The following is a 21,456-nucleotide window of genomic DNA, read 5'->3' on the forward strand; positions in this document are numbered from 1 at the left end:
GTCTGTTTGTCCATAACGTCACTGTTTATAAGGGCTATCAAAAATCTCTGGGTAAATGGCGGAAAAAGCACAAGGATAAATGAGTATTATTTCCATCTTATTTTAATGATAAAATTGTTCTTAAAATTAAAAAAAAAAGAAAAATTTCCTTGGGCCGGGTTTGACCTTACGCCAAAAGCAATTTTCATTATTACCCCGCTCGCTAGTATGCTCGGCTACGAGGATCGACAGCATCTGGCGTTTGATTTGTGCCATACCTCTATTACGTGGCGAGAAACGGATAACTCCAACCAATCAGAACTGTGTATTTATCTTCTATGGCTAGGATCGAGCGTGATTAAGCGGCGTGGACGTACAGCTTAACGTAGAGTCGGAATCATATGAACTAACGTCGTTGATCACGACGTCCCTCACGCTAAAGACGCGTACATTAACCATATAGCCGCGAAGGAGATTGCCTGAAATGGAATCAGTTTAATTTGTTCCACATAATAAATAAAGAATCATGACCCTCTTGTAATCCTGAAACCCAGCTAACAGTCGCGTAGTGTTGGTTACATGTAACGAGTAGAATATCATTTCTCCTAGTATATACAATTATGAACCAAAAATGCAGTATAAAAATTATTAAAGCCACACACATCGAAGAAAATGAACCTCATTATTTGAAATTGAATCTTCTTGTTTTGAAGCTATATTCAGAAAGAAATAATTACAGAAAAGTTATTTTATCAATATTTTTTCAATCGTTAAACGCCCATTGACGCAACTACTGTATTAAGGCTTTAAACGTCAATAGTTCAGCTTCTAATTAAGCTAGGGAGATACTTTTGGTATCTATGTAAGGCCCATTCAATGCCTCACAAGACAAACTGGTGATACAGTATTTGAAACAACTTGAAGCCTTAAGAATTATATGTTATTTCTTAGTAGATATTTTATTGAAATCGGAGCAGATCATTTTTTTATGTGGTGAATCTATTCGGTATTTCATGTATACATTCATATTAATATCATATTCTATGAAATAAGAAAATTTTGTCTTGAAGTGTATCCCCGTTCGAACAGCGAGAAGTTTAAATGGAAGGAATTGCCCCTCCCCCTGTGAGCCACAAATTGCGCCACTATTCCCAGTCTCGGCTTCCAACAATATTACTCATAATTTCTGTATGTGCTAAATCGTTTCACACGTATGCTATAATTTTGCGAACGGCGTGCATATGTCTCCCATAGTACAGTTGCGTTTATTTGAATACAAGCACAAATGATACCACGATGTACTTCACGATCACTTACCATAGATTTTAACATGACTGTTGTACAGTTAGCGACAAAAGTTCTTTCAGTTTGGTGAAATTATTTCGTAAATAACTTCACAATGGAAGAACAACTTGAGTACACTTTTCATTAAAAAGAAGGTAATTTTCTATACGTTTCATCCATACCGCAGCTGTATGTTCCAGTCCTACTATCCTACCACCATTATTCCGTAAGTAAATTTTGGCAAACGGAAAAAAAACTTTTGTCACTGACTGTACAAAAGCAGCCTAATTAGTATCTTCCTACATTAAGAACCTGACATACTAAAAATAATATAAAATTTATCATATTTCTTTTGATTGTTTTTCATAAGTGAAAGGAGATGATGAAACGCAACTTACCACAATCATAGATAATGTTATTCTACAACAGAAAATATGAACCTGAAGAATGTCCAGTGTTGCCATCCAGAGAAATTGCAGTGTTGCCCGAATGTAATTGCCTCACAAAATCTAAGTTAAGGCACCGACTAGAGGAATGAACTCAACTACATTTAATTACGTATCATGTTGTTTCGGTATCCTGTGAACTAAGTTTTAAATAATGGTTATATTTAGTTTGTAATAAACAAAATACTTTTAACATAGAGTTATTAAAATTAAATAACGTTATTTAAAAAGGAGTTCACAGGATACCGAAACAACATTTTACGTAATCAAATACAGTTGAGTTCGTTCCTCTAGTCGCTGCCTTAACTTAGATTTGGGGGAAATCTCATTCTGGAAACACTGTAATTTCTATGGATGACAATACTGAAAATTCTTCACATTCATATTTTCTGTTGTCGAATAGCATTATGTATGATTTGGTAAGTTGCATTTCATTATCTCATTTCACTTATGAAAAACAAGCAAAAGAAAAATAGTAAGTTTTGTACTGTGTTTAGTATGTCAGCTTTTTACGACATTTTCTTTATTCACTCAGTTTTATTAATCACTTTGGACATGCTGTGTAAAACCGCTCAAATTAACCTATATCATCAGATCGCAGAGTGTATGTGTACAAAAAAATTAGTGTGTATTTGCAGGATTAAGTACAGCAATAATATTTATGAACCTTGTAACAGCTTGATAGTGGTTTCTTACCTTTTGTTATTTATTTGAAAGACTCAAGTAAATAATGACAGTATTTTTTGTACTTCTTGTTTTGTAATTGTCATTGTACTGTCAAAGTCAAACGCTAATTGTTATGGGCCTTGGCAACAGCAGTGATTGTTTATTTGAAATCTTGTTTCTAACTTCTCTCACTATCTGTGGCGTTGAAAAGTGTCCAGTGAAGATGCATCTCTGTGTTCTGTCAAATATGTGTAAGTATCTCAAACTTTTATTACCTATTTTAAATTAGTATGTATTTTCTTGGTACTTAAATTATTTATTTAAAATAAATATTTGTACAGTTTGGGCTGGCGAAAGTTGGTTTCCGCCTGTTGAAGTTTAAATACCGTTAGGGTAAGGACGCCGATTTCTCTGTAACTTTGGGGGCCCATTTAGATGCAGAAGGTATATATGAGAATTTTAAGACAAATTGGATTCAAATGATGCCAAATATTGTAGATTCATAAATAAAATGCGGGGTCCCACATGAGCGTTGAGGGGTCCGGGCCCCTTTGCCCCCCCCAGGATCGGCGCCCTTGCCTTAGGGTTAGGTTATCATATTTTCAATTTGATTTTAAAAATGGGCTAAGTTTGAACTAATTATTTTTATGACGCACTATTCATGTATTTTTCGCAATTTCTCACTTTTTTTTCAAAAGAAGTCTTAGATAAACATTGGTGTATACATTTTACAGTATTAACATTCAAGTTACCTTTCTTATCTGAACATTTAGCTTTTAATTCAATCCTAGAATGCTCATTAAATTTGTATTTGTAATTTAATTTACGCACAATTATAATTTTAACCCTTTGAAATCCAGCTCTGTTGATAAAGTTACAGAATCTCACGACCATGCTAAGCGGAGAGCATTATACAACAAACAGTGCGAACAAATCATCAACCACATTGGTTAGCAGTGGCGTATTTACGATTTTCTTTCGGGGGGCTTTGCTAACTTTCGGGGAAGGCTTTGCCTGAAAATGTGAAAATTCTGCAAGATATTTCATATACTTTACTATAGTAAGTAAGATTTCGGGGGGGGGGGGCTTAAGCCTGGAAGCCCCCCCTAAATACGCCACTGTTGGTTAGTAATACCATACTTGTTTTAAACAATATTCAGTCACTGCATTCACTCTCCTCCTCCTCCGGACTGTAATCTGACGAACTATAACCCTTTTCTTTGCCCATATTCTATTGCTTTTGTAATATAAAGTACACAGAAACAAAACACACGTCTCATGTATAGCGTTGTTTCGTACTTTCCGGAACAGACGCCATAACGGTTATATTTTTCTCATTCCTTACAAATGTCACGTCGTGGTAGAGTAACAGTGGTATTTTGTTAATACATAAGTAACGAACTTTCACTCTATTAATACTAAATCTTACATACGTATATAGATATAACGACTAAAAGCATACAATAGAACTGAACAAGTGACTATTTTCTCTTTAGTAAATTGGAGCTTAAGTCATACATTTAACAGTGGATTGCCTTATTATTACACTTGGTAATGTGTGTCTGGAAGCAGAAACGCCCCTAGGATTAATTCCAATAGGAACGGTAGACAAAAGACCGAGAGACGAAACGAAATTAAAAGAAATATTTCAGTTTAACGTCTCATGATTAAATCCTTAATGCTAAGGGAGAAGATGATCAACCCCTTGTATTCCAGGTATCGTTTTCCTATGTGAGTGCCGTAATACCGGTTTCATTTACTGTTAGAAGATTGTCTAGACCGTTATATAGGGCATAGTTATTGTGTGCGCGTGAGTAGAGAATTCACATTACTGATAAAAACAATTATTTGCATTGAGGAACATTTGGGCTGAAAAAGAGAAATTCTGATGTTCTGAAGGGATTTTATGCTGCTTTAGGTTGGCAATACTGACTGGAGATCAAAGACAAAGGTTTTTCTTCTCCGATCTCACAGTTGCTAATTGTTTATCGTGAAAACAAACACGTGGGTGTTATAATTGAATGCTTCCATAGGCCATCCATCTAATGAGACACTATAATTTTTTGTATTTTCTGTCAGTAAAGTGCTGTCACCTAACGAGAAATAGGAGAACTAAGTCTTGTCTTGCATCCACTAACAAATTTCAGCATCTCCAGGATTAATAGACCCTTAATAAGGGACACGTTTGTATGACATTCACATGGATGACACTCGTACGCAAGAGGTTAAATCAAGTGATTGATAATGGAAGAATTGTTGGAATGAGAATTCGGAAGGAAATGGAAATACCTCGAGAAAAATCACGAACATGATGCTCTTCGCCACAAATTTACTTGGCGAGGGATCGAACCAGGGATTCCACACACAAAGAGTAAACGCTCTAATACTGAGCTACTGTGTTCCCACCAAAAGACAAGCGAACTCACGAATATACCCACCTTGATACACATAAGCAATACTTCATATTAATCACTTTCTATTGACGATGGAAAATTCATTAGCTACAGTAGATATATTAAATATTATAGCGTAGTGATTCCCAATCTTGTTTAAAAGTCTTCATACCGGCGAAATTAAAATACCGCTAATTTTACAGTAATTATGTAATATCTTCAAATAGATAAAAAGATAATTGAAATATGGAAAAAAAGCTCCCTAGACAATATTATTTTGCGTGAGGTACCGTTATCACAAGTCACCTAGTGGCTTTCCGTTTTCAGCTGTTAGGAAACGCGAAAATAAATGCCGATTTTCAAAATGGCTCAAAATCGAAAGCAGATAAGTGAGTCGTGATAACGGTTTCTCATGCAAAATAATATTGTCTAGGGCGCTCTTGTTCCATATTTCAATTATCTATTTGAAGATATCACATAATTACTGTAAAATTAGCGGTATTTTAATTTCGCCGGGACTATCCTTGCCGCTCTTTAGTCAGGCCCATTTTGTGTTCTCAGATCCAGCATTGAATCATGAAATCTTCAATAATAATAATAATAATAATAATAATAATAATAATAATAATAATAATAATAATAATAATAATAATAATAATAATAATAATAACTTATATTTATTTCGAGCATAATTTCTGCGTACTATTCTGGTGCACCATTATTTTCATTTTACTAGTTCTGTTCCTAATGCAACCACAATTCTTACGCAATAGTTATTATGCGTCTATAGGGTATTTAATGTAACGCCTCTTTGTTACATCATTCATAATGTGTGTAATTACGAATGTAGTTTATTTCTATTAGTATCTTGCGTTTCCCTGCTCGCTCTTCACGTTTCACCAAGGGCGCGCCTCCTAGATTGTAAACCACTGCTGCAATGGGTAAGAAAAATCTACTTGCTTTCGGCATGTATTTCGGAGAACCGCGGGCGCCCATTACGTAAAAGAAGAAAGACAAATGAAAACATAAAGGGGTTTAAATGAACCGTACAGGACAAGAAACAAAGATTTTTACCTATTTTTAAATAATTTTTTTAAATAGGAAATATTTACCTTTTTTAAAACTCTATTACTTGGATCTGAAGAAACAAACATTTTCCCGAGTAGTGCTTAATAGAAGAAAGTAATATGGTAACCTGTGTTAGGGAATAAATTTAAGTGCTGTTTAGAAAATTCTAAAGTATGGACTGAATTTCTTCTTCTTTAAAGACAACAAGATAGTATGTAGTGAGAAACCAACTTTCGTCGACTCTAGCATAACAATGTGCATATTTTCATGCTGCTCCCATATAAATTCAATTATAAAACTAGCACAGAATTCTCAGTACAGCCAATCGTCAATATATTATTCTGAATGGTAAATTAACAGAAAGGCAACTTAAAATCTCTTCAAATATTTATTTCCAAAACTAAAAAATTACGAGGTGTGTTCAAAACGCATCGAACCTTTGGTTGGCAAAAACATGTTTTTTTTGATTTGGAAGTCCGTAACACAAATCCCCTTCAAAGTAGTCTCCTTATTAATGCACACACTTCTCCCACCATTGTTGGAAACACTTCTGGAATGGAGTTTTTGTAAACACTTCTAGAATGGAGTTTTTTGGAAACACTTCTGGAATTGAATTTTTGGAAACACTTCTGGAATGGAGTTTTTGGAAACATTTCTGGAATGGAGTTTTTTGGAAACACTTCTGGAATGGAGTTTTTGGAAACACTTCTGGAATGGAGTTTTTTGGAAACACTTTTGGAATGGAGTTTTTGGAAACACTTCTGAAATTGAGTTTTTGGAAATACTTCTGGAATGGAGTTTTCGGAAATACTTCTGGAATGGAGTTTTTTGGAAACACTTCTGGAATGGATTTTTTGGAAACACTTCTGGAATTGAGTTTTTGGAAACACTTCTGGAATGAAGTTTTTGGAATGATGAGCAACCGTGTTGTCGCATTCCACATGATGTCTTCTCTTGACTCAAATCTGGTCCCTTTTAGTGCCATTTTTAGCTTCGGAAATAACCAGTCACACGGAGATATGTCGGGTGAGTACGGACCCTGACAACACACTAAAACCGTGTTGTGTTCGGCGATTAAAGCCTAAATCAAATTTCGCGGACACTCTCCTCATGCCAAAATTATCGTTCAAAATTGAATGTACCGATCGGATTGAATGGTTTCGCTTGAGTATTGCCAAAATTTGGGAAAATTTGATGTAATATCACGGCTCAAGTTTTTCTGTCATTTTACAATATATATATATATATATATATATATATATATATATATCACTCGTTGGCCGACTGATATTACTTACGTTTTCACTCGTTGGCCGACTGCGAGGGACTGACGCTTTTTACGGACGGGAAAAAATTAACGACTACGAATGAGTGTTCTCTCTACATCTACACTGAAGAAAGTTTCCCGCGCATCATTAGTTTACGCGGGAAAAAACATGGTTCCACACTTTTTGAACACACTTCGTATATTTCATCATTACCAATAAACTTTCACTTAACAAAACCTGTCAAAAATTGTCTATATGCTAATGAAAATTTGAAATTTTTAAGTTGATTTAAATGTAGGCATGAAATTTAAAGGTATATGTGGTGTACTCGTAGTTACCCAATTGTTATTCACTTCTACCTCTTTTGATAGTTCTGTTTTTTCTATGACCTACAATCAAAATGACAATCATCATTATAGAAAAGATTAGCTCATCTCGACAGACAAAATGTGTAGATAATCAAAAGGCACTATGTTATAATTTTTATTTAGTTATTTAAGAAGCTTTGAGAAACAGCCTGCGAGCCCAGTTTATACTCGAGTTACTAATAATTAATAGTATTTTAACAAGAAAGGAATAAAAGGAAAACTCCGTCAATAATGTAGAAGTACCATTCTGTAACTCCCTGGTAAAAGGTAAGAAAAAAACCTGGATAACCCTCAGTCAGGATAACTGTTCACTGGATTCGAACCATAGGCCTGTCAATGGTGAAGCGAGAATGCTAACTACTAGCACACGACTGCCTTTAGTTCTTTGTATGTTCAGGGATTAGCACATATCAGATTTTTTCCAGAAGATGAAGTGTCAACAAAGACTAGAGTTCATCCATCTTGATATCTATTTCAATTTCTTGACACATATTTGTGATGCAAGCGTGGAAAAAGGTCTCATTTGCAGGAACGAAACAACTTTCACCATTATACGTACCTTCCAGCTCTTGATCAATGCTTGCCTCTTCAAGCACAATATACAGCCTCTCCACTCTTCGGATCATCCAACTGATTACGACTTGTTTTTCAAGTTGAGAAGTTCAGTCAAGGGGAAGGAAAAGTTCGCCTCGGTAGAAAAGTTAAAGATATACACAAAGCACAGTCGAAAGGAAGTCATCACGAAAAAAAGGCCTGCAGAACTGTTTTGACAAGTGGTATGGTGTTAACAGTAGTGTTTCCCTGCCAAAGATGCGTGCTTTGAAGGCGATATTTTATAAAGTTCGTATTTCTTGTGTAATGAATGTCTTCACAAAAATTCTGTTTATTATTGACTCTTCCATGTATATGTCCCGTCAAAGCTTTTATATCTTACTTAATATAGATGGAAGACATAATCCTGTCACAGCACGTTTATTCAACTTTTCACGAACAACTTAGCAGTATATCAAGAAGAATTGCTACCTTATATATATACGAGGGCAAGTCAAAAATTATCCGCAATCTTTACATAATCTTACATTGTTCATACTGCCATATGTCTTCGTGTATTTTATTGTTATGCTGTTGTGGCCATGCTATAAAAGTTTGATGCTAATTCCTTCCTTTGTCATCCTTTTGTTGTAGATAAATTATGGCCACTCCATTAGAAGTGTGTACCAAAGCGAAACAACGAGCAGTTATCCGTTTTTTGTCGTCGGGAGGTGTATCAGGGGTTGCAAACCATCAAATACTTTCGGCCCAATACAAGAACAGTGTCTTGCCGCAACGGAGTGTCTACGAATGGATTGAAAAATTCAAAAATGGTCGCACGAGGAAGGAGCCGGACAACCATCTACGGCCACAAAGGATGACAACATTAAGCGTGCACGCAGGGCCGGATTTAGCATTTTGAGGCCCCTAGGCCCAATAATTTTCACCGCGCTCTAGTCTGGTTAAAGTTACTTTCCTAAAAAACTTTATTAAAAAATTATACCAGGCCTATATGTTAATTGCTTAAACACTACTCCACGATGCAATTTTATCATTTTATCATATATTTTTGAGGGCTTAACTAGATTCTGGGCTTAACAAAATACCGTTAATGTATTAACAAAAGATTGGTGAATAACTCTGGCTTTGTTCAATTTAGCCATTTGGGCAAATAAATAAATTAAAAAACTCTGTAATACATTATAAAATAGTTTTAATCTCAGAAACACAGCTTACATGAAGTATTTTGATAACGTGACACAAAAACTGTTTTAAAGTAAAACTAGATATTTTGTATGTACAAATAGTAAATTGTACTAGTATAAAAATGCTGAAAAATAGTTTAACTTTACCAACAATTATTTGTTCCAATGAACTTCAACATCAGAATGCTTTATTAGCCTCATTTTTTTTAATGAATTCAAAAAATATGTTAAGTTATGGCTATTTTTATTTCTAGATATTTATAATTTTTTTCTCTCGGGCGTGCGCCCCCTGGGAGCTTGCGTCCATAGGCCCGGGCCTACCGGACCTATTGGGAAATACGGCCCTGCGTGCACGTGAAACGGTTCTGTTAGACAGACGAGTGACTATTGACTACTGTGCCAAAAGTCTTTGAATGATTGCAGCCCCTGATACACCTTCCGACCACAAAAACCAGAATATTGCTTGTTGTTCCACTTTGTTGCTTACTTGTAATAGTGTGACCATGACCTATCTGCAATAAAAGGAAGACAAATGGAGGGAATTAGGATCAAACTTTCACAGCATGACTACAATAGCATAACAATAAAACACACGAGGACAGCGGTCAGTATAAACAATGTAAGAGGAGTTTGTCAAAATTGCAGATAATTTTTGACTTGCCCTCGTATAAACACTGTTGCCATATTATGACTATTATTCATGAATTAAAAGGAAAACATGTCATTACACAAAACGTGAAGTAACTATAAAATGATTGCAGAGTATAGAGGTTCTTATTTAAAGCTATATTCATTTACATATTTTATATGTATACGAGGGTCACTAGGAAAGTTTTGAGATGTGAAATAACTTACATACTTAAAATCAATTTAACACTTACATTTTCTCAAAGTATTCACCATTACACTGTACACACTTTTGCATCCTCGGAAACCACTTTTGGAAACAGTGTTGCCAGTCTTTTTCTTCAAGTGTTGAAAGTTCATTCTTGTAAGCCACTACAGCTTCTTCAGGGTTGCACAATCTCTTCCCACGCATGCGGTCTTTGATCCTAGGGAACAGAAAAAAATCGCACGGGGCCAGGTCAGGGCTATACGGCGGATGAGTCATAAGTTTGACCTCCGTAGATTCTAAAAACTGAATTGTGATGTTGGCCGTATGTGCGGACGCGTTGTCATGATGAAGCAGGATCCCACGCAATCCAGTTCTTGGACGCCGTTCCCGAAGCTTCTGGAACACTTTTGTTAGGCAAACAGTGGTATACCACTGAGTAGTAAAAGTCCTTTGTTCTTCAGGTGGAACAGTCGCAACACGACCAGATTTGGAGAAGAAAGTTGCGACCATCTTCTTCTCCACACTTCGCTGTCGCTTCACTTTCGTGCGTGGATTTTCGTCTGGAAAGATCCAAACTGTACACTGGCGTTTATTTTCAGGGTCAAATTGATAGATCCAAGTCTCATCACCAGTAACAATGTCAGAGACGCGTCGAGAATTGCCTCCATCAAATCTTGCAAGCATTTCTTCACACCATTCCACACGCATACGCTTCTGCTTTTCAGTCAAAGTGTGAGGCACCCAACGAGATGAAATCTTCTCGAGCCAAAGATGATCATGAAGAATTTTTGTTACTGCTGGCGATCCAATGTTCAATGTAGATTCAATGTCCTTGAAAGTTGTTCGAGAATTTTCTTGAGTCATTTGTTCCACAGCGGCAATGTTTTCATCTAACACAGCTGTTGCCGGACGTCCAGCTCTCTATCCATCTTTAAGCGATGTCCGACCTCTTCTGAATTCACCAAACCACCGAAAAACTGTAGCACGGGAAGGAGCAAGGTCCCCAAATGCCCCCTGCAAACGGTTAAGGCTTTGTGTCTCGTTCAAACCACTTTTGAAATCGTAAAGGATCATTGCCCGAAAATGTTCCCTTTCGAGCTCCATTCTAGACAGCCAAATACTGCTCACATTAACAAACAAGTGAAGGCAATACGGCCACGCCGATAAGTGAGGCGAGTTGAAACTTGCTTCGCTTCTTCGCTCTGGATACCACTACCGAACGCAATTGTTGGAATTCAAATACTGTGCCACAACAATGCGTGTCTCAAAACTTTCGTAGTGACCCTCGTATATTGTTATCATGTCCTTTAGTAATACTTCATCCAATCTGCATTTCCGCCATACGATATGCTAGACCCCTTGCTTATAAAGTAGTTATTGTTTACTGATTTATACTGGTTGCAAACTTAAAAAACAGTTTGGTTCCATTTTCTAAAATGCGAGTGATATAAGTTCTTGGATTAAATCAAATCGGGAGATGGAAGAAAATTTTAAACATTGTGCGAAATACATGAATTTTTGAATAATATTGGTTTACCATCAATTCTAATCTGAAGTGATAAAAACAATGATTGGGTACAAGTGTTCACTACATATTCCTTTACATTTTATGACTGTTATACTAAGTACTAAGTACGATAAACAGAAACAATACAGTTAATGTTATTCTGATTTTAATTTTACTAACAGACAATGTTAAACAGTAACAAAAGACAAGTAGAAAACAAAGCTTGCAGAAATGTCATTCAAACTACACTAACAATCCTATTTTGCACTAAGAACAATATTTCTTCTTTAGTGTTTTTGCCTGTAAATTCTAGCAATCTACTCTAACCATGTCTCTATTTTTTTTTTAACAGGAATTGACAAGGAAGATCAAACATCATACAAAACGAAACTGGCAAGACAACTGGATTCTATCGGAGGTGGTAATATACTGAGACAGCTAGACTCCATAGGTGGTGGACATATTTTAAGACAACTGGATCCAATAGGCGGTGGAAACCTGCTACGACGTCAAACAGACCCAATAGGAGGAGGAAATATCTTAAGGCAACTTGATCCTATTGGTGGGGGTAACCTGTTAAGACGTCAACTGGATTCCATTGGTGGTGGTCATATCTTGAGGCAACTTGATCCAATAGGAGGGGGTAATCTGTTAAGGCGCCAATTGGATTCCATAGGCGGTGGTCATATATTGAGACAGTTGGATTCAATTGGTGGTGGAAATATCTTAAGGCAATTAGATTCTATGGACGATAGAAATATCTTATGCGATGAGAATGACAATGACGTGCGCCAATTGGATTCTATTGGTGGTGGTAATATTCTTAAAAGGAAACTTGATTCTACCGAAGACACAATGGATTTTACCAAAAACCGTAACAAACTGGCAGCCTCCATAGGAAGCAGGAAGAATCTACGACAGCTGGATTCAATTGGAGGTGGACATATATTATGACAATTAGGTTCCATTGCCAATAAATGACAATAACAGTTGATACAGACAACTAACGAAGGCAGCGAAAATACACTTTATTCCGGCTAAGGAAAAAAAAAAACAAATGTAAACTGTATAGACATTCTAATCTATATTGTATAAAATAATGTTTTGCATTAACAAAAACAGATATTAAATAAAATAGCAATTTCTCGGAAGTTATCATCTGTAATAAACCGTTCTATAACACAAGCTCCACAAGTAACCAACATTTACTGTTAACATTTTTCATTTCAATAGTAAATATTTCAGCAAAACAGTTTATTACTTCCTTCTAACTATAAAAAGCTAGTAAATGTGCCTTTTTAAGCCTTTTTTTCACTTGAAATTATTTTCCTGCAAAATGAGGCGAATCATTCGCACGGCAATTTGCATCCTCATTAACTCCATAAGAGGAACGAACATGAATGCATACCTCATCCAATTAAGTTTTATTTCAATATGAAAAGACTGCAAAACATTACGACACAGAAAACTCTTTACAAAAAATAGAACGAAAGCAACCGCTACTCTATACACAATGATCATGATTAGTCCAAAAGTTTTGTTCTTGAATAAGAAAAAAAAACACTTATTAATTCAAGAGCAATATGCTCGGTACAAATGATCATTCGATTTCAACTCAAAAAGGCATGGCCAAGAAAACTATTTATTCTAGTGATCGGTAATTTCCATTTTTAACAGTTTAGAAACTTCAAATAAATGTTTGTTAGCAAACGTTCAGCGTCCATTTTCACTAGCGTGGCTATATGAGACGTGGACTTAACAGTTTTACGTGGAATCGGAACCACTGTAATGCTCTTGCTCCAAGGATTAAACCCAGGAAAATGTACCAAAAGACTTATGCACTATCCACTAGACCATAGAAGAGCGCAGCTTCACTAATGATATCAATCACTGACAGGCGCGCACCTAGCGACTTTTGTTGAGAGGAGACCAAGGATTGGGGATAGCCCAATACTAAAAGACATTACATCTATGACGTATTGAACGCGTATTATTCTGCACCCGAAAAGACGGTAAGTAATTGTAAAATACTTCCACCTATATTTTGAGAAAAAAATGATGCAACTACATTGAGTTGAGTTGATTTTGAGTTTAACGTCCATTGCAGCAGCGAGGCTATATGGAACGGGACCTACTGATTAACGCGGAATCCGAACCATATAAGCTCCCGCCGGGAATCGAACCCGGGCCTCCTACGCCAAAGGCGCGTATGCTTATTACTAGATTGTTTTTATAAGAGAAAGAATAGAAGTGAGGTGTAAGATCAAATTTTCATGCTATCTCAATCATTTCTCTGTTCAACAAATATAGTTTAATTGAGAAAGTGTACAAATGTAAGTTGAATTAATAAGTTACGAGAAGGCCCGGACAAGATAAGCATTCGTTGGTGCTCCCCTGATCACTAATTATAGTTTAATAAAAAAAAATATTGGAGAGAATGGAACAAGACTAAAATTTACTGGAAGTTTCTCTTCGATAATTTCTGAACAGAACTGTAGAAAAGAACCTAGAAAGATTAGACTGAACTCAGATTATAACCAACGAGTTTAATTTCACATTGTGAAACTATGCGACACTTCCATGAAACCACGACCCCATGAAACTATGGGGTCGTAGTACTTCTATGACTTTCAGTTGTAATAAGGGAATAAGGTCAGACAAGAAATTAATTCCTAGGACGCTGAAAACATATCAAAACAAGTGAGTTTCATTTGACATTCTGAAAACACGGGAGACTTTCAAAATATGTGAACTCAATACTCAAACGGGTTGTAATAGATCTATAGGTTCCAGTTGTAATAAGGGCACAAATAGAACTCATTCTCGGGACGCTGAAAACACATCAAAACAAGCAGATTTCGTTTCACATTGTGAAAATATGGAAGACTTTCAAAGTATGGTAACTGAATACTGAAACTGGTTGTAGTACACCTGTAGCTTCCAGTTGCAATAAAGTCACCGATGGAACTTATTCTCGGGACGCTAAAAGCATTTCAAAACAAGGGAGTTTCGTTTCACATTCTGAAACTGTGGGAGACTTCCAAACTATGTGAAATGAATACTGAAACGGATTGTAATAGACCTATAGCTTCCAGTTGGAATAAGGTCAGAGATGGAACTTATTCTCGGGACTCTAAAAACATATCAAAACAAATTAGTTTCGTTTCACACTGTGAAACTATTGGAGATTTCCGAAGTATGTGAACTCAATACTGAAACGAGTTGTAGCAGATCTATAACTTCTACCTAGGTAGTTGTAATAAGCTTAAAGATAGAACTTATTCTCCGGATGTTGAAAACGTATGAAATTAGTGAGTTTCGTTTCACATTGTGAAACTACGGGAGATTTCCGAAGTATGTGAACTCAACACTGAAACGAGTTGTAGCAGATCTATAACTTCTACCTAGGTAGTTGTAATAAGCTTAAAGATAGAACTTATTCTCCGGATGTTGAAAACGTATGAAATTAGTGAGTTTCGTTTCACATTGTGAAACTACGGGAGATTTCCGAAGTATGTGAACTCAACACTGAAACGAGTTGTAGCAGATCTATAACTTCTACCTAGGTAGTTGTAATAAGCTTAAAGATAGAACTTATTCTCCGGATGTTGAAAACGTATGAAATTAGTGAGTTTCGTTTCACATTGTGAAACTACGGGAGATTTCCGAAGTATGAGAACTCAACACTGAAACGAGTTGTAGTAGATCTATAACTTCTACCTAGGTAGTTGTAATAAGGTTAGAGATAGGACTTATTCTCTGAACGTTGAAAATGTATGAAATTAGTGAGTTTCGTTTCACATTGTGAAACTACGTGAGACTTCCAAACTATGCGAACTTAACACTGAGACGGGTCGTAATACACCAGTTGTAATAAGATTAAGAGATGGAATTTGTTCTCGGGGCGCTCAGGCAGGGGCGCACAGGCAAGGGCGCACTCACGGGAGTTCCACCGGGTTCGAATCCTTCAAACATGGTAACTGCACATACGTTTGTACACTTTCTTAATAAAACTATCCTTGTATAGCAGAGAAATGATTGATGCAGCCTGAAGAGTTTGAGACTACACTTCATTTGTATTCTTTCTTTCCTTACAAAGCAATCTAGTTCTATTACTTTTGCTGAGAATATAGGTGGCAAAACCTGACAATTATATACCTTTTTTGTGGGTGTAGAATAACATCGGTTCAATATTACATATATGTAGTGTCTTGTAGTATTGAATTCCCCAAACTTTGGACACCTCTCAATAAAAATTTCTGGCAGCGCCTGCGCTCAGACCACATCAAAATGACATTTAAGTGGCTCGGGAAAAGACAATGATAAGCGCCACTTCCGATTAATTTAGTTATTATATGAATGGTTGGGATCGAATCAGAGAACAGTATACAGGTAGTTTAATTTCGAAACTGTACCTGCAGATGGCGTGGAAAGTTTGCTTGTAATGTGTTATTGCATTGCATTGCATGGGAATGTTGAACTTCCTTTTCCAGTTGAATCGAAAATTAGAAAAAAAATGTGACATACCAAAGTCTTTTCATGAGCCGCTTATATCTTGGTATCTCTAAACGTTTTTACTATATGATGAATGATACTCAAATCGGGAGTGGTAGCAGATTTCTAAAACTTCCAGTTGTACCAGAAGAACAATATGGGAGGTGAAACATATTATTTGGACGTGTGATCGAAACCTGCTTCCCTCTCTTTGGAAATCAATATTGAAATCGGAAGTAGTAGTAGTGAAATTATTCCGGTTTGAATATAAGATTAATGACCTACTAACGGTTTGCTAAAAAGTCTGATAAGGCAATACGTTGAGAACGAGGGACGTTTCGAAAAATGTGCACCTTTTATTCATCAAACTGGACTTTAAACACCCTGAAACCTTTACATAAGAAATTAATCTTAAAACAGTTATACCTGAAAATGCTACAATTAATACAACACCATTATAAGGTGTATGACTAAACATAGAATAAGTATTGTCCGTTTACTGTAGCTTGGCGCTGTGTTTTGATACAAAACCTGGCTAGCGAATCTTAGCAGTCCTTCCCCTTCTTTCCCCTTATAGCAGTGGTAACAGTGGCACTAACTCATCAACTTTAGCACTAGTAGGGTTTGGTATTTGCAAGTTGCGCAAATTTCGAAACAGTTTACTTCTTCTCTAATCAGGGTCGTAACTTGTGTGGGGCAGGGGAAGGGAAACTGCCCGCCAGGGAGGTTCCCCGCCGTTCGAAAGGGCTCATTTGGAGACAAAATTTTCTTAATCCATATACAATACGAACATGAAATTATAAATGAAGCATCAAACAGTTTCACTACATTACATAAAGCAGCGCACAAAAGGTAAATAAAACAAGTGAATCGTGGGCCCACTTCACTAAAAAAACGTCTATTATTAGGGTCCCTAGAAATAACATTTATTCGTATGGCTTTGAGATTTGTCAATATTATCCATTTAATTAATTTGTCATGTATGGAAGAGGCCCAAGGGCGTAACTAGCGGACCCGTAGACCTTGCCGTGGGGGAGGGCCCACAGGCTCCGGGAGACAGAAATAGTAAGAGAAAGATAGAAAGAGAGAGAGCCCAAGAATTAGAAAAACAACTTTTTCTAGGAGGCCCAAATACATGCATTAATGCTTCCCCCCCCCCCCAAAAAAAATCTGAGTTATGGCGCTGTCTCTAATGTGAATTTATTGGTACAGTTGTGCTAATAGTTAACTATATCAGGTTCGTCTCTTTAAACCTTGGGCCGTGGAGAGAAACAATCTTACCTGAGGATAGTATTCAAATTTTAAGAAGGTCTGGAAAAGAGAGCGAGGATGAGAAAGATGAGAAGAAAGAAAGAAAGAGAATGAAAGAAACACTTCTACATTTACTTCATAATGAATGTAAACACATATAAACAAGAAAAGGATATCGGAACCCACCACCATAATATTTGTGGAAGTGTTGGCAACATAATATGCTGAAGGAATATATTTCCCGCCAATTCTGAGGCCTCAGTATTTGGGCCAATTCTGGCCTTACAACAGTGGTGGATCCAGGGGGCGATCGGGGTGATTGTCCCCCCAGGAAAGGAAAATTTCTTATTTTATATATTTCATAAAAAACATCCCAGAGTTTGGAGCTCTTACAAGTAGCTCTAAGTAGCAGTATTAAAACCCACCGCCCTCCCAGAAGTCCGTGCTGGATCCGCCCCTGCCTTACAGAAGCTACTATCTAGGCATTCACCTCGTGGGACTAAGGAAAACCTTAATAAGGAATACCGGCCAGAGCCGGGTTCATGTCCACGCTCGATCTACCTATTTTAATGCCTTTTTTTTTGTGTTGGACAGTGTCTGGTAAGGGCACCCAAACAGGGCAAATGTGTACAGCTTTAAAATGTTTCCATGTTAAAATTCGTTTTATACTGTACTTTGAACACGTAATTCAATGTGTATTATATTCTTCTTACAGCAGCATGCTTTATTTCCTAATATTTTAAGTCTATGGTTGTTAGTATTTATAATTATTGCATCATACTAATCCTTCTCAAAGCTCGTTCAATTAGTATGAAATTCTAGACTTGGCAGTTTGCAACATTGCAAACCTTCACCAACAGGCAATATGTGGCGAGAATATTTCCACCTATACTCGCATCGAAATTCCAAGCCCTTGTTTACAATCAGTACGATATGTTTCTGTCGCCTTATCATGAAAACAATGCTGTCCAGCGAACCTAACGATCGTCCCCCTCTCTGTTTATTGTTTACAACACAAATTGCAATCTTCCAATATTGCCAGGCGTACAAGGTTTTCGCACACTTTCGAACAAGAACACTTGTACAAAATTGAGTGTGCATTATATGTAAGATTGTATTACATAATAACTAACTCGATTTGTCATAACGTTATTATCTTAGTCATCTCAAAAGCAGCAATTTATGTAGTAATAGTAATTGCTCCATGACTGTCCAGAAGTAGGTACATTCGGTTCGGCGATTCATGTGCCTGGCAACCATGAATTAACCATGTAGGGGTGAGAAGCAAAGTTTTGACGCTCGCACTACAATTGTTGTTTGTAAACAATTTACGGACAATATTTAAGAACAAAATCTGATCGACGGAAACAATATCTGTGCTTTCATCCAACTACACAGCAGATATAAATGCTTGTTTGGTGAGATTTTACGTTTATGCAGTTACAAAACTATAATAAGCGGTATTAAGACATAATACTTACATCATGTTACAAAGAGTATGTTATATACAAAGCACTGAAAACATGGAAATCAGTATTAATAAGTTTAATTTACAATATTAGTTTAAAAAAAAGATTAAGCGCATCTTTTGAGCATCAAGAGCATAAGAGATGTGAATGTGAAGTTGAAGATGGAATCCTAAACGCATATACTTCCAACGGGATTCGAACCTCCGTTTCCCATAGGAAAGAAAGCAAGCAAACTATTTAACTATATAAATATAAGTTAAATAATTTGAGAAATATGATTTAAGAAATATGATTTACTTCAAAATGTACTGCATAGTTATGCTTATGACAGTAGCAATCTGAATCTAAAATTACTATGCTCTCCTCCTTAAGCGGACTTCTACTAAGCAAATGTGTTTCTCATCCTCTGTTTCAGACTTTTATTAGATATTAAATAAAGATATACCGATCTATGTGATTTCAGGTTATTATAAGCAATGGGAAATGATAGGTTGTGAAGAGTCTACCTACGTTTCTCACTACTTAAAAAAAAAAAAAAAAAAAAAAAAAAAAAGAAAGAAAGAAAGAAAGAAAGAAAGTGTGAATATCAACAATTTAGACAATGAATAGATACCACCTGAGGAACTACACAATTTATACGGTTTACCCAACATTGTTAGGGTCGTTAAGTCTAGGAGGCTTAGGTGGACGGGTCATGTAGCTAGAATGGAAGTAGGAACGCTTTCAAAGTGATAGCTGTAAGACCAATCGGAAAACGACCATTAGGAAGACCTAGGTGCAGATGGGAAGATAATATTAAGATAGATCTCGCAGAGATTGGAATACAAAGTAGAAACTGGATGCAGTTAGCTAAGGATAGAAGTCAGTGGAGAGCTTTTGTGAACGCGCCATTGAACCTCCGGCTTCCATAGGCCATAGAGTTAGTTAGTTAGTTAATAGATACCACCTACAAATTATTATTAAATGATCTAATACAAGGCATATCTGTAAAGCAAGGTTACGACCTTTGTAAGTGGACGAAAATGAAATGGAGTTTTACGTCCCACGACTATGCTGGCTGGACTAAAGGAGATGATGATGATGAGAAATGAATGAAATGGTGGAATGAAGAAAGTGGGAGGAAATGGGAAACCCTGAGAAAATCCACGCACATTGTGTTTTATCCACCACAAAGGTTATTTGGTGCGATCTGGGATCGAACCAAAGACCCCATGCCCCAGAGATGAATGCTATAACTTTGAGCCATAGCAGCCCCCGTAGACGGACGAGTAATATTACCGTGCAAAAATTGGCTTTCATTGGCAGCCTTCCGCTACCCTTTCGCGGCTGCTCCTCATTGCTACGTGGAATGGAGTGCGAGTAACACATGTTTACAATGGCTGCGCCGATTCGGAATCCCTTAATACGTTTTCTCAAAGCACAAAATAAGCACCCGGCGGATATTCACAACATTTTTGTTCCCGTTTATGGAAATATCTTTGTGGACAACACTTTCACGACGATGAACAGATCAAGAACGCAGTTGAAATGTGCCTTCTCCAGCAAGCGATAGAATCGATTCACTACCTCAAGAAAGCATACCATAAAAACATCAATAATATAGTACCAAAGCAGGGAATATCAATTTAAAAGTACTTTCAATGAGACAACGATACATAATGAATGAGGTACATCGTTCTACTTTTTTTTTTTTTTTTTTTTTTTTTTTTTTTTACAGCATTTGTCTGGGAATTAAATGAACAACTCTTATTAATTGTTGAGTTGCAAACAATTTTCACTGTACTATAGACGAATTCAAAGATTTTTTGACTATGTTTCAATACACTTAATTCCAAACGGTCCAAGGATGGGGTTATTGACCCTTACGATACCAAGGGGGGGGTTCGTTGAACACACAGTCAATTGTATTGTGAATTGTGCTTCTCTGCGTGTACAAAAAATCCAACAACATTGTGTAATGGTATGTTAATAAAAGAATCCTGCTTGATTTTGCTCTAAACGGGTTCTCGTTTATTTTGTGTAGGGCAATAATGCGAACTGGGTTCAACAACCCCCCCCCCCCCTGGTGGTGCATGTTACCTTTTTCTCGTTATGACTTAAGATATCGTTGCTGCTTGGTGTTTTTGTTTTCTGCTACAAATAAACACTGGCATATCTTAGCCTAACAACACTAATGTTTTGCAACACTGAAGATCTTGGCAACACTAATGATTGTCACTTTGTTATTGTTGAACGTGGTCGGAGATTTTACAGTACTGGAAATAGAACTAATATTTTGAACATCCTGCGTGTTAGATGTTTTGATTTATAGCATTGCAGTGTTTTCGTAGCTTCAGTGCTAATATTGTGAAGTCGAATATTGTACCCTAAAATGACCTATTTGTAGCGTACAATAATATAACCTATTTGTATAACCTACATGTATAATTTCATTTATAATGATGATGATGATTGTGATGATGTGGTGTTCTACCCGAATGTCCCTGGGCGAGACGAACCGATGGTGGTTTGCCAATTCCTTCCATGGGGTGATTATGATGTCCAGAGGACGGGACCTAGAGTTTAACGTGGGATCCAAACCACTTGTGTTCCCACTTGTGTAATCGAACCTGGGACCCCTTGATTGCAAGGCGACGACCTTAATCACTCATTCACCGGGGACACTATTTCATTTATAACTGATTATTTAATA

The 21,456-nt window shown here is 36.6% G+C and overlaps 1 protein-coding gene across 2 annotated transcripts in view; it reads left to right on the forward strand.

The window, feature by feature from the left end:
• The window catches only part of LOC145671373 (uncharacterized), a 292,592-nt gene that overhangs the window by 201,249 nt on the left and 69,887 nt on the right, over nt 1-21,456 (forward strand). Inside the window, exon 3 of one of the 2 annotated variants that reach the window (XM_081740446.1) lies at nt 11,903-12,747. The exons of the other annotated variant lie outside the window; for it this stretch is intronic. Coding sequence (XP_081596572.1) covers nt 11,903-12,504 — 602 coding nt within the window. The 3' untranslated portion in view covers nt 12,505-12,747. Of the gene's footprint in view, nt 1-11,902; nt 12,748-21,456 lie in introns of those variants that run through there. 2 annotated transcript variants of the gene reach the window in all.

Source organism: Thermobia domestica, chromosome 15 (genome assembly GCF_964235325.1).
Source record: "Thermobia domestica chromosome 15, izTheDome1.hap1.1, whole genome shotgun sequence".
Lineage (NCBI taxonomy): Eukaryota > Metazoa > Arthropoda > Insecta > Zygentoma > Lepismatidae > Thermobia > Thermobia domestica.